The sequence below is a fragment of the Monodelphis domestica genome, chromosome 2 (genome assembly GCF_027887165.1).
Source record: "Monodelphis domestica isolate mMonDom1 chromosome 2, mMonDom1.pri, whole genome shotgun sequence".
In the NCBI taxonomy this organism is placed as follows: Eukaryota; Metazoa; Chordata; class Mammalia; order Didelphimorphia; family Didelphidae; genus Monodelphis; species Monodelphis domestica.
Window position 1 is genome coordinate 456858695 of NC_077228.1, and position 13863 is coordinate 456872557.

At 42.2% G+C, this 13863-nt stretch overlaps 1 protein-coding gene across 1 annotated transcript in view; it reads right to left on the reverse strand.

Annotated features, from left to right (window-relative positions):
* F11R (F11 receptor) overlaps positions 1-13863 on the reverse strand; it is a 34684-nt gene continuing 20821 nt past the window's right edge. Inside the window, exons 2-10 of the mRNA XM_007484949.3 lie at positions 3780-3848; positions 3515-3622; positions 3096-3236; positions 2378-2580; positions 2142-2244; positions 1819-1926; positions 1587-1599; positions 1240-1288; positions 1-1083 (exon numbers count right to left, since the gene is read on the reverse strand). Coding sequence (XP_007485011.1) covers positions 1048-1083; positions 1240-1288; positions 1587-1599; positions 1819-1926; positions 2142-2244; positions 2378-2580; positions 3096-3236; positions 3515-3622; positions 3780-3848 — 830 coding nt within the window. The 3' untranslated portion in view covers positions 1-1047. The remainder of the gene's footprint in view (positions 1084-1239; positions 1289-1586; positions 1600-1818; positions 1927-2141; positions 2245-2377; positions 2581-3095; positions 3237-3514; positions 3623-3779; positions 3849-13863) is intronic.

A 13863-nucleotide genomic window follows, 5' to 3' on the forward strand; every position in this document is an offset into this window, starting at 1 on the left:
TTTAGACAAAACAATAATTTTTATTTCACATGGCGTTCATACACAAAACGTTCATACGCATACACCCTGCAACTCATCAGGGAGCTGAGGCTTCCCAAGCACACACCTTTCTGCAAAGGCAAGCCTATCTATCTCAGGCAATGAAAGGCTAATGCTTTGAGCCTCCAGTCTCTACTTAGTGTCAATCAGTGGGTGTTAAATATTGTCATCCTGTGCTTTTTCCTTGAGAGCTCTCGTGGCCCTGGAGCCACCTTCACCAAAGAGATCCGGACGGTCTTGCAGAAGTGGCCAAACTGCCCAGTGTTCCAAAGGCTGGGTGATTTTCTAGAAGCATCTCTTGAAAGGAGGGCCCAGAAACCAAAGAGGTTTTTCACTGTTCAGAGTCCACAGCTCCAATCTCTGTGACCCTATCTGAGAAACACTGTTCTGGCCTCAGGCCCCAGCTTCTCCTCAGTCCTGAGGGAGTCCAAACGTTATTATAACACCCCAAGTTAGGGTTAAAGTTCAGAATATACAAAGGAAGCTATTCATTCCTGGGAGCTTGGCCACTCCTGCAGGTAGGGAGCTGAGGACGGGTAGGGGTATCCGGACAGGCAGCCCTCAGTCTGCCTGATTGTTGTGAAGAGTGAATCAAACTCCCTTTGTCTATCAATCAGCAACTTTTAAATTAATTAATCAAAAACTTAAGCACCCCTACTTAACACTAAGTAAGAGAATTTAAGGGACTTGCTAAAGTGGGTGACAACTCCAGAGGCCACTGCCCGCCCTGGGCAGTGCTAGGCAAATGAAAGACTGTTTATTAGAAACCAGAAACATGGTTCAGGCAAGTCCATCAGTGATGGAAGAAGAGAAGGGTAATATTGTTCCACTTCACTCATAAGCACAGACAAAAGGCCTCGCTGAAGAGTCATAAAAAAAAAATCCTAAGAAGGAACAGTCTAAAAAAATAAGTAAGGAATCCCGCGAAATTCTTAACATCAGGAGGTCAGAGTCCGGTAGAATCCATGAAGGATGAACTCAGAAGACAGGAGAGGAGATAGGTTGGAGTCACACCAAAAATGATGATGTCTGTCGGAATTCTCCCTAGGAAAACAGAACTTCAAGTAAATTTCCTATAATTCTCATTGAATAAATAGTCCCACCATCACAAAACTAGAAATCCCTTCCATTCCGGTGGGACAACCTCCCTCTCCTTCCCCAAATGCCCACATCCTCCCAGCTCAAACCCAGCACACTCACATCGCTTCGGGCAGAGGGCTGGCTATAGATTACTTTCTTAGTGGCGCTCCTGAAAAGTCAGGGAGGAGAGACGTCAGTGCCCTCACCTCTGATATTCAATTTAAAAGTCAAGAGAATTCCCCACTTTCAACCTTCTAGAGTATTGCAAGATATAGAGAAAACCATTCATTCAGTAGTCCTCCCTCCCTCCCAGTCGGGGTTCCTCCTGCCATTCCCAACCCCATCCCCAGTCCTATCACAAGTCTGAATTGTAGCTCCCGTCTCCTTGCTCTCTGCTTCAGAAACTCCTGTTGCTTAAGGGCAAGGGCAGTGGCTGCTAGACGAGGAGAGCCGGTCACCTCACTCACCCTTTACTTGTTCCTGAAATAAAAAAAGAAAATGGGGCCGTAAAGATCAGGCGGCACTCTGCTTAATGCTCTTCCAGGTGCATATGGGAGGAGATCCCCTGTCTTCCCCCACCACACAGAAGACTACTTAAGTGGAACGGATCCAGAACCCAGGCAAGGTCCATCACCTTGTGGGAGGGAGGGAAAGGGGCATGGTGAAAAACAGGAATGAGGAATGGGTAAAGGTACTCACTGTTGAAATATCCTCGAGTGTAGGCAAACCAGACACCAAAAACCAGGAGCCCAAGGAGGATAAGTGTCACAAAAACGGCTGCCACAATGCCCCCTACATTCAGTTCCGCTGTGAAACACAACTGGAGGAATCAGGAAACTGTACCCCAAAGGTCTTTTTCTAATTACCTAACCCAGCCACTAGCCCCGGCAACTCAGCCACCTCCAATGCCAAATAAACAGAAAGCTAGGGGGGGAAAAGCACCCCCCCCTCCCATTGACCCCCCAGCTCTGCCTCACAGAGGCTTGGCATCAATCACACAGCCCTGTCCCACCCTGACTCACCAGCTTCCATGCGTATAGCTTCTGAACGCATGGCAGTTCCAACCCCATTATTAACTTGGCAGGAATATTCCCCTGAATCAAAAGCTGTCAGAGGGTCGAACACCTAGAAGGTAGGCAGTAAGTCAGCCTCTTGCTCCAAGGGGAGTCCCAGAGGCCTCTCCCCAAACTCAAGAGATCCAGCTCAATTTTTCCTTTCTACTTTTCCACCAACCCCTAGAGAACCATGACCGTCATACCAGTTCCCCTGTCTTAGAGTTTATAGTATAGGAAGAATTGCTGAAGGCACGGTTCTTCTTGGGGTCCAGAGGCATCAGAGCCCCATCCTTGTACCACTGATAATCAGGGGGTGGAGAACCTTCTCCCTCCGAGCAGGTCAGAATAACTCGATGCCCAATGGTAGCTGAAGATGGGATATTGACATTGGGCTTTGATGGTGGCACTAGGAAGAGAAGAGACATTGATCTTAACCTGGAGTTTGGTCACTAAAGCCATCCACTGACAAAAAATACTCCTCTAGAGGGCTCTGAAACCGAAAAACAAACATGCAAAAGAACAAGAGAGGGAAGGGAAGGGAGGCATAATGAAAGCTTGCATTGGCATAACATTTTATTCTTTTAAAATGTATGTATACACACATATAGAATCTCACTTGATTCCTGACAGCAGGTCAGGCTTAGCCATGCTAGAAAGCTGGAACCCAGTTCCCCTGGACTCTATCTATAATTCTCCTCAATCTCCTTAGATCACTGGCTTGATGTCCCTCAGTTTCTGTATGATTTGGGGATTCCCCCCTCTTTCTAGGCTCCAAAAGGTTAATTTTTAAGTCCTTCTTCCCTTAGCATTCTCAAGAATCGTCAGCCTTTCTAAGCTCTGGAAATCATTTTAGAAACAGAGGGAAAAGACAATAAACTTTAAAGCAGGAGGGTTAGAGAAGAGAACGATGCCGTTTCATACCTAATACAGTGAGCTGCACGGCGATCTCCCCATAGTTGGTTCCATCAGTGACCATACATGTATATGTCCCTGTGTCCTTTCGGGTCACGGTACGGAAATGAATACCAGTCTGGGAGAATTCCACCCGGTCTTGGTAGGGACCTGTGGTTGTTGGGAAATAAACATCAGCAAGGCGGAAGCATGGAGAAAGAGTAAGATGAAAACTGGAAATGTCACACCAAATTCATAAGCATCCTTGAATCCAAGGGCCCAGGGAACCTTTTCTCACCACCCTCATAACATAATGGAGGCACTGTCTTAGACACCAAATGGGCCCCACGTTTTCCCTCGAGGTTATATAGCATAACTGCTTCTTTTTATCACAGATTGGAGCGCTTTGGGGGATTGGGAAAATTGTCAAAAGGATCCCAGTGACTCACCAGTAATCTTGTTGTCAAAGCAAACCAGGCTGGTCGTGCTTCCCTTAACAAACTTCCACTCCACTCGGGGTGAGTAGAAGCCCGAAAAGTAGCAGGACAGCGTGACAGCTAGAGGAATAGGACACGTGAGGCTAGTATACAGAAGCAAAGCCTAAAGGGAAGCCCCAATACCAAACACATGGCCCTCTTTCCTTCAGCCACAAGTTCCACCCCCCACTCCCAAGAACCTGCCCATCCCAACCCTCTCAAGCCTCATCCCACTCACGTTGATTCTCGTCTACTTTAACATGATCTTGAGAAGTAGAGACGCTGCCACCGCCTGACGCTAGACAACCTGGAGAGGAGAAAGATGAGCTAGGTGAGGGAGAAAGAAGAAACAACTTGAAGAAGAGAGATGTAGGAGAGAGAGGGGGGTGGATGGAAAAGCAACTGGCCAAAAAGGCAAATGGGATACATGAATGATAACAATAAGAACCACGTATAGACAACTCAATCCAGCCTCTTATATCCAAAACAATTTCTTTGTCATTCATATTTACATAGTTTTCAAAATGTTTGCTGTTTAGCAAAGAGTTGCTAGGTGGCACAGAAGACCAGGCCTTTAGGTAGCAACATGAGTTCAAATCTAGCCTCAAGACAAATGACTAATTGTGGGATCCTGGGCAAGTCAGTTAAACAGCTTGCCTCAGTTTCCTTATCTGTAAAATCAAGATGATAATAGCATCTGCCTCCCAAGACTGTTGTGAAGATCAACTGAGTTCATATTTGTAAAGTGTTTAGCACAGTACCTGGCACATAGTAGGTGTTATATAATTTGTTGTTATTATTATTGTAATCATCATCATCTCCATTTCACAGAGAAGAAAAGAGGGTCAAGGCAGTTAAGTGATGTGCCCATGGATACAAAGTGTCAGTGTCAGTGCCAGGATCTAAACCAAGTTTTTTAAATTCTAAATTCAATATTCTTGCCACTATAACCTCATGGAGGAGTTTCTCCTGTGCTGAAATCTTCAGAGAAGAAGATTCTATTACTGTCTTCTTTCATCACTTAAGTCTTCCATTCCATTTTTATTAGGAAGTTATTCCTACTATTTGGCTTAAATATTTCCTACAATTTAAGCTGAATGAGTCTTCCCTTAGTGAAGATGGAAAGAAACTGTTCACAAAACTTCCAAATAGATTATTATCTAGGAACCATATCTAAAATGGCATTTAATTGTCTCAAAGACTGCTTGACAGTCAATTACTACTCAATAAATGCTATTGAATTGTGGGAAATCAAGATGGCTAGCAGAGGAGCAGTTAGGCGGCTGCGTGGATTGAGAGTCAGGCCTAGAGACAGGAGGTCCTGGGCTCAAATCTGACCTCAGACACACTTCCTAGCTGTGTGACCCTGGGCAAGTCCCTTAACTCGCATTGCCAGTCCTTACCACTCTTCTGCCTTGGAACCAATACCCAGGATTGATTACAAGATGGAAGGTAAGGATTTTAAGAGGGGGGAAAAAAAAAGAATGGCTAACAGAGGAGGAAGTAAGCCTAGCTCTTTACCAAATCCCTTCTACAAAGGCCTTGAAAATTCACAGGACTGAATTTCAATTAAAAATGGTAACAAAAATCACAATGAATAATTCTTCTAGTCTAGGGTGACTTAACAAGAGACAGAGAAGTCTGTGGATATTCAGGTCGGGATCCAGCCAGGAAAGCTGAATTTACCAGTGCTCAGGGAATGAAAGAGATGAGACTAGTCACCAGGTCAGGAAAAACCTGAGGAAGAAGAAATTCCAGAGAATCCTAGGCAAAGGGTCCAGGAATGGATGCTATTCAGCAGTTTGGTCATCTATCACCCATCCCTAGGAAAAATGAGAGGGAGATCTGCCAATAGGGATGGTAGAAAGGAGTAATCAATCACTAAATGGGTCTTAGCTATCCTCGGAACAGAGACTCAGTTCTAGCCTCTAGAACAGGGTGAGGCCTGGAGAGGATTAGGAAAGGAGTCTCAGACCAAAGAGGGAACTGGGAATCTACAATTCAGTCTCTCTGAACCTACTGAGCCTCCCCAGTGAGCTAACAGTGGCTCAATCTAGCAACAGTTACTCAAATCTGAGTTAGGAATTTATAGACCTCAGATCAAGATGAAAAGATTCCATCCCCCATCACACTACTTTGGAAATCTGAAAACCTGCAGGCCCTTGCCTGAGCCGTGAAAATAGCAAAAAGAAAAGAAAAAAGAAAAAAAAGAAACTGAAAGCAAACATCCCTCCTAGAAATGTTCAGAACCCACTTGAACATCAAGTCCTAAATGAGGAAATTGGCTAGAAGAATGAACAAACGAAAAATGAACCCCATCATAAAGAGCTATTGTGGTAACTAGAAAAACTCACAACACAAACCCAGAATAAAAGATTATCTTCAAAACATCTACAGGCAAAGCTTCAAAGAAAATTCAACTTGGACATAAGTCCAATCAAAATTCCTAGAAAAATTAAAGCAAAGCAAAAATTGTTTTAAAGTGTTAAAATAGGATTTAAAAAAACAAATGAGGGTAGTAAAGGGGAAAAGGGGGAAGAAATGAGTTATAAAAGAAAGCTATGAAAAAAATAGCTTAAAACAAGGGGCACAAAATCTGACCAAAGAAAATTTGAATAGACCAAATTGAAGCTATATTCCATGGAAAAAGTAATTTACTACTGGAAACAGTGAATACAATAGAAGGAAGGGAATAAAAATAATCATAATATCTTGGTAATTAAAATCATTTTTTATTTTTCAAAATATTTTAGAATTTTAATATAAATCCCTTTTGAACCTCAAAATCATCCTGAGAGACACAATAACCAATCATAAATTCCAAAGGGATCATGATGAAACATGCTATCCATCTCTAGATAGAGCTGATGGATTCAGTGTGCAACATGGTGTTCAGTTTTTCTTTTCTTTCTCTTTCTTCCTTTTTGACATGGCTAGTGCAGGGATTTATTTTGCTTGATTATACATATTTGTGACTTCCGGTCAGATGGCGGCTTAGAGAAAGCTAAAGTTCAGATCTCCGGAAACCCTTCCCTACCGATCTCAAACTATATGCTCCTAGGGCGCCGAAATTCAAAATGATCAACAGCATAGACCCTGGGAATCCTCCTCCTGGACCTGGACCTGGATCAAAAGGTACGGCCTCCCTCAAAAGCCAGAACCCGAGATCACTCGGACCTAAGGGGTAGGAGTGCAGAGTCCAAAGCTCCGGGAAGCCGCGGCCCTTCCCCCCTCAGAGAGCAGGGTCATCTGAAACAACAGTAACCCTCAGGGCCGACAAGACAGCCTCATGGCCAGCTATTCTGAAGGCAACTTCCGGAAAGCAACCCGACCCAGTCGAGGGGGCACCCAAACAGCAGGGAAACAGAGAGAGCCGGGGGCGAGTGTAACCCCCTGGCCAGATCCTTCCATTCCAGTTCCAGTGAAAGTCACTGCCTTAAGGCATACTCAGTTCAACTCAGGGAAAGCTCATAGAACGGACAATCTGCCCAGAACTAAAACCTCTGAACACCAGACAGAGATAAGAAAAGCTAATCCTCCCCATTCAGAGATGGCAAACTCCACAGAAGCACAGAAGCCCAAAAATCCCAAGAAAAATAAGAAGAAAGGGGCAACTTTGGACGCATTCTATGGAGCCAAAATACAAAATACAGAGGAGATAGAAGACGATGCACAAGAAAATGCTCTGAAACCTTCCAAAGGAAATGGAAACTCTCCACAAACCCATGAAGAATTTGAATCAGAAATGACCAAAAAGATGGAAGCCTTCTGGGAAGAAAAGTGGGAAATAATGCAAAAGAAATTCACGCATCTACGAAACTGGTGTGACCAAACTGAAAAGGAAAACCAGGCTTTAAAGGTCAGAATCAGGCAACTGGAAGACAATGATCGTGTAAAAGAGCAAGAATTAATAAAGCAAAGCCAAAATACCAAGAAATTAGAAGAGAACATAAAATATCTCACCGACAAGGTGACAGATCTGGAAAATAGAGGGAGAAGAGATAATTTAAGAATAATTGAACTTCCAGAAAAGCCAGAAATAAACACCAAACTAGACATCGTGATACAAGATATAATCAAAGAAAATTGCCCAGAGATTATACATATTTGCAATGATTTTGTTTTTCTTGTCTTCTCAATGGGTAGGAAAGAAGTAAGAGGGGCAGAATTCAGAATGGAAAAGAATAAAATTGAATTTTCAGAGGCAGAGCCAAAATGGAAATAGTAGGAAACAGTGCATATGAGCTCCTTTCCAACATATCTAGAAAACGTGCCAGATGAAATCTTGATTGAAAAATCCAGAAAAAGTTATGGTGAGTAATTTCCCCAGGCGAGCTCCACAGAGGGAGATAGTTAGAGAGATCTGCTGACGCAGAGTCTGGCCAAGAGAATATGACCAGGAAGGGGTTATACACCAGAGCAAGAGAAGTCTCAGACACATATGAAGGCAGCACTAGCCTTCACAGGAACATTTCAATAAGAAGAGATGCATACTGGCAGCTTTGTTGCCTGCTACCCAAATCTAGGGAGGATTGAAAAGTGGATCTGTCCATGAGTTGATGTAGGGAGGTCCTGAGTAGCGTACCAGGAATGGAAGAAGTTTCAGAAGCCAGCTGCAGCAGTGTGACTCGAACCATAGGAAAATCCCGTTCTTCAGAGGAATAACCAGGGCAGGAATCTCAGACCAACAAGAAACCTACAATTCTGCCCCTCTGAGCCAATAATTTAAGTTTCAATTTTTCCTCAGACCTAAACCCAGGTCAGGCACTTGCAGAGCTTTGACCAGAGGAGCAGCAATTAGACTGCCTGGATCACTGTTTGGCGAGCATAGAAAGCTTTCAGGTCCTTGGCCAATCCCTGAAATTCTAGATAATGCAATACTCAATACCTCCAATAAAGTAGCATCAGGATGAGCACAGCCCTACTATTATATCTACTATTGGAAATAAATTGGAAGAATCCACAAAGAAAAAAAAGAATCCCACAATAAAGAGCTATTATGATAGTAGAGAAGTTCATTAGAGGAAAAAGAAATTAATAAGAAATGAGAGGTTCAGAAGAAAGAACTAGAAAGGGAATTAACGTCTTGGCAAAAAAGATACAAAACTTTCTTTGTTTAAGAAATGAACTCCTGAAATGTACCAAACTGAAACTCCTGAATGGACCAAACAGAATCCAATGACTCATGAGATAGTAAGAAATATTAAAACAAAGTCAAAAGACTGAAAATATGTTATCTCATAAAAAACCCTGAAAAATTGATCAAGGTGAAATAATTTAAGAATCAGTGGATTATATAAATACCATGACTAAAAAGAGTCTTAATCCTATTTCAATATATCTTTAAAAGAAATCACATGATTACCTTGATAGATGTAGAAAAAGCTTCTGACAAAATACAACACTTATTCCTATTAAAAACATTAGGATTGGGTGCAGCTGGGTGACTCAGTGGGTTGAGAGCCAGGCCTAGAGATGGGAAGTCCTAGGTTCAAATCTGACCTCAGGCACTGCCTACTTAAACCCCATTGCCTAGCCCTTACTACTCTAAGACAGAAGGTAAGGGTTTTATTTAAAAATAATAATAATGAATAAATAAATACATAAAATAAAAACTAGGACTAAGGGGAGCTTTCCCTAAAACTATCAATGAGCAGAATATAAAATAAACCCACATAAATGATCAGTATTTCTATATATTACCATATATAATATATATACACACCATACAAAGTCCAAAAGCAAGAGAAAGAAAAAGAAATTCCATTTAAAATAACTGCAGACAACATAAAATAACTGGAAGTCCACCTGCCACTCACTAGAACTATATAAACACAATGACAAAACACTTTTCCCATAAATAAGTCAGATCCAAATAATTGGAGAAACATTAATTGCATATGGGTAGACCAAGAAAATAGAATAAAAATTACAATTCTACCTAATTAGTCTACTCATTCAGTGCCATACCAAATTGTCAAAAAAAAAATTAACACTAGAAAAAAATCACAACACAATTTGCCTGGAAGAACAAAATGCCAAGAATAATGGGATCAATGAAAAAAAATGTGAAAGAAGGTAGCCTTACCAGATCTCAAACTGTATTACTAATCAGTAATCATCAAAATACTACAGTAGGGGTAGCTAGATCGGTCAGTGGATAGTGACCAGGCCTAGAGATGGGAGGTCCTGGGTTCGAATCTGACCTAAGACACTTCCTACCTGTGTGACCCTGGGTAAGTCTCTTAACCCCAAATGCCTAGCTCTTATCACTCTTTAATTCATACTTAGTATCAATTCTAAGACAGAAGGTATAATTTTTAAAAACCACCACAATATGGTACTGGTTAAGAAATACAGTGGTGGATCAGTGGCATATTAGGTATACAATACATAGTAATAAATGATTATAGTAATCTAGTGTTTGACAAACCCAAAGATCCAAGATTTGGAGAGAAAAATCAGAACAGCATTTGACAAAAATTTCTGCTACACTGAAAAGCAGTATAGCAAAAACTAAGTGTGGACCAACACCAAAATAGGGTAAAACTGGGTATAGGATTTAGACATGAAGGGTGATATTATAGGCAAATAAGGGGAACACAGAATATTTTACCTGTCAGATTTATGGATAAGCGAAGAATTTATGACCAAAGAAGAAATAGAAAACATTAATGAATGTAAAATGAATAATTTTGATTACATTAAGTTTTTAAAGTTTTGTACAAACAAAACCAATACGGCAAGACTCTAAAAAAGCAGGAAACAGGGGGGATGGGGGGAGGGGATTTTATAGCAAGTTTTTCATGTCTCAGATATTTAGAGAATCGAGTCAAATTTTAAAGAATAGAAATCATTACCCAATTGATAAATGGTCAAAGTATATGCACAAGGCCATCATCAGATGAAGAAATCAAAGTGAGGTGGCTCAGTAGATAGACACCAGGCCTGGAGTTAAAAGGACTTGGGTTTAAATTTGACCTCAGCTACTTCCTAGCTGAGTGACCCTGGGCTAACCCATTTGCCTAGCCCATGCCCTTCTGTCTTTAAGAGTTGTTACTAAGACAGAAAGGGTTAAAAAACAACTATCTAGTCATATGGAAACATGTTCTAACTCTCCAATGAATACAGAAATGTAAATTAAAACAACTTTGTCTTACCACCTCACACCTATCAGACTGGCTAATATGACAGAAAAGGAAAATGACAAATGTAGAAGGGGATGTGGGAAAAGCCCAGGTCAAGCATAAATAATTTGTATAAACATTTGGGATGGAGACATCTGCCTTTGCACATCTTACTTTTTTTTTTTTGAGCTCCTGAAATTCTGCTTTACCCATAGATCACACCACTGTCTCCCATGCCTCACAATCGATACTAAAGTTCTAGAGACCCTGAGGTGTCCTTGTATCGCTTCTTCTGACCCTGGGTGAGCACGTTCATTGTGCAAGTTCTCTGTAAAACTGTCTTTACCTACCTACCTACATCCAGCCTTCTCACAATGTGGCCAGACCATCAGAGTGGCACTCTATGCCTGAATATGCCTGACAGTTTAGCTTGAGAAAAGCCCTTGGTATCCTGTACCTTGTTTTGCAAGGCCATCTCCAGAATTTTCCTAAAACTTCGAATGGGGACTTCCGGTCAAGATGGCGGCTTAGAGAAAGCTAAAGTTCAGATCTCCAGAAACCCTTCCTTACCAAACTAAAGCTATATGCTCCTAGGGCACCGAAATTCAAAACGATCAACAGCATAGACCCTGGGAATCCTCCTCCTGGACCTGGATCAAAAGGTACGGCCCCCCAAAAGCCAGAACCCGAGATAACTTGGACCTAAGGGGTAGGCAGAAGGAAGGTGTAGCATCCCAAGCATATTCACATCAATGAAATATAAATGACTGTATGATTACTGTGTCTCCAAGCATAAGGTTATACCAATGAGGCTTGTGAATAACCTTGAACTGGCCATGCCACCCTTGGCTAAGACAAACTCATTAACATGCTAGGACTCAATTCCCCAGGAAAGCAATCTACACGCCCAAAGGTGTTCCCTCTACCTTGCCACCCAATCTTAAGTGTCTATACTTTGTGATGTGGTTACTATGTGCTTGGGAGTACTGCCCAAGCAGGACAGGAATAAATTCAGAGGCAAACCCATGAACTTCCTCTTGGCTTTCTCTCCCCTTCCATGGAGCTCCACTGGGTTCCTCAATGACTATGTCTCTCTCTCCTCTTAACCTTCTCCTTCCCAGAGGCTGTAACCATCTCGGACTGCATTCCCTATCTTAATCTCCTCATCCACCTTTTCCTTTGTACTCATACTTTCCTATCAAAGGGAGTATCACAGGGGGTTGCCTGCCCTATTCAAACACTTTGTCCATGTCTTTCATTTCCACCCTGGTTCTTGGTTCCTATCTCTCCTTGGTCCCATCACAAAGGTGAGCCCCTTCCCTTGTGGGACCCTGCAGGTCAGGGAAGTCCATTAAGGAAAACCCCACAGAAGGTCCCAGGACCCATCCCCCCAACCCAGAGCGCTGAGTCCGAGGCAGCAGAGGGAACCTCAGAGCCTCAGGGCCAGCTATTCTGAAGGCCGCTTCCTGAAAACAACCTGACTCAGACTAGGGGGCACCCAACACAGACAGCAGGGAAACAGAGAGGAGGCGGAGGGAGCTTGTAACCCCCTGGCTGGATCCTTCCATCCCAGTCTCACGGCTCAGGGCATACTCAGTTCAACCCAGGGAAAGCTAATCCTATCAGGAGCCCTCTGAGCTCTGGGAAGTGACGGCCCCTTGGCCCCTCCATGCTGGCTCTTCTGACCTGCTAAGGCACAGAAACAAACACCCAGAGGAAAGAGCCAAGCCAGGCTCAGAGCCTGGAGCAATTCCTGGCTTCATGGGGAAGACAGAACAACAACTGCATAAAACAGACACTCTGCCTGGGGCTAAAACCTCTGAACACCAGACAGTGATAAGAAAAGCCAGTCCTCCCCACTCAGATAGAGATGGCAAACTCCACAGAAGCACAAAAGCCCCAAAATTCCAAGAAAAACAAGAAGAAGGGGCGACTTTGGACACATTTTATGGAGCAAAAATACAAAATACAGAGGAGATAGAAGAGGAAACACAAGCAAATGTGCCGAAACGTTCCAAAGGATGGAAACTCTCCACAAACCCATGAAGAATCTTAAATCAGAAAGGATAAAAAAGATGGAAGCCTTCTGGGTGGAAAAGTGGGAAATAATGCAAAAGAAATTCACGCATCTACAAAACCAGTTTGACCAAAGTGAGAAGGAAAACCAGGCTTTAAAGGTCAGAATTAGGCAACTCGAAGACAATGAGCAAGAATTAATAAAGCAAAGCCAAAAGACCAAGAAATTAGAAGAGAATATAAAATATCTCACTGACAAGGTCATAGACTTGGAAAATAGAGGGAGAAAAGACAATTTAAGAATAATTGGACTACCAGAAAAGCCAGAAATAAACAGCAAACTCAACATCGTAATACAAGAGATAATCAAAGAAAATTGCCCAGAGATCCTAGAACAAGAGGGCAATACAGGCATTGAAAGAGCTCACAGAACATCCTTTACACTAAATCCCCAAAAGACAACTCCCAGGAATGTAATTGCCAAATTCCAAAGCTTTCAAGCAAAAGAAAAAATCTTACAAGCCAGAAAAAGACAATTTAGATATAAAGGAATGCCAATCAGGGTCACACAAGACCTTGCAAGTTCCACTCTGAATGACCGTAAAGAATGGAACATGATTTTCAGAAAGTCAAGAGAGCTGGGTCTTCAACCAAGAATCAGCTATCCATCAAAACTGACTATATACTTCCAAGGGAAAGTATGGGCATTCAACAAAATAGAAGATTTCCAAGTTTTTGCAAAGAAAAGACCAGAGCTCTGTGGAAAGTTCGATATCGAAAAACAAAGAGCATGGAATACCTGGAAAGGTAAATATGAAGGAAAGGGAAAAGGAGAAAAATGTTATCTTTTTCTTTTACTCAAATTCTCTTCTATAAGGACTACATTTATATCAATCTATGTATATTAATATGTGGGGAAAATGTAATGTGTAAGTAGGGGGAAAAGAAAGACCAAATAGAATAATCTTTCTCACACAAAGATTCACATGGGAAGGGGAGGGGAAGAAAACTCCTATAAGAAGGAGAGGAAGAGAGTTTTTACTTAAACCTTACTCTCAGGGAAATCAACTCTGAGAGGGAAGAACATCCAGATCCATTGGGATCTTGAATTTTATCTTACCCAACAAGGGAAGGGAGAAGGGAAAACCAAGGGGGGTAGGGGGGAGGGAACAAAAAGGG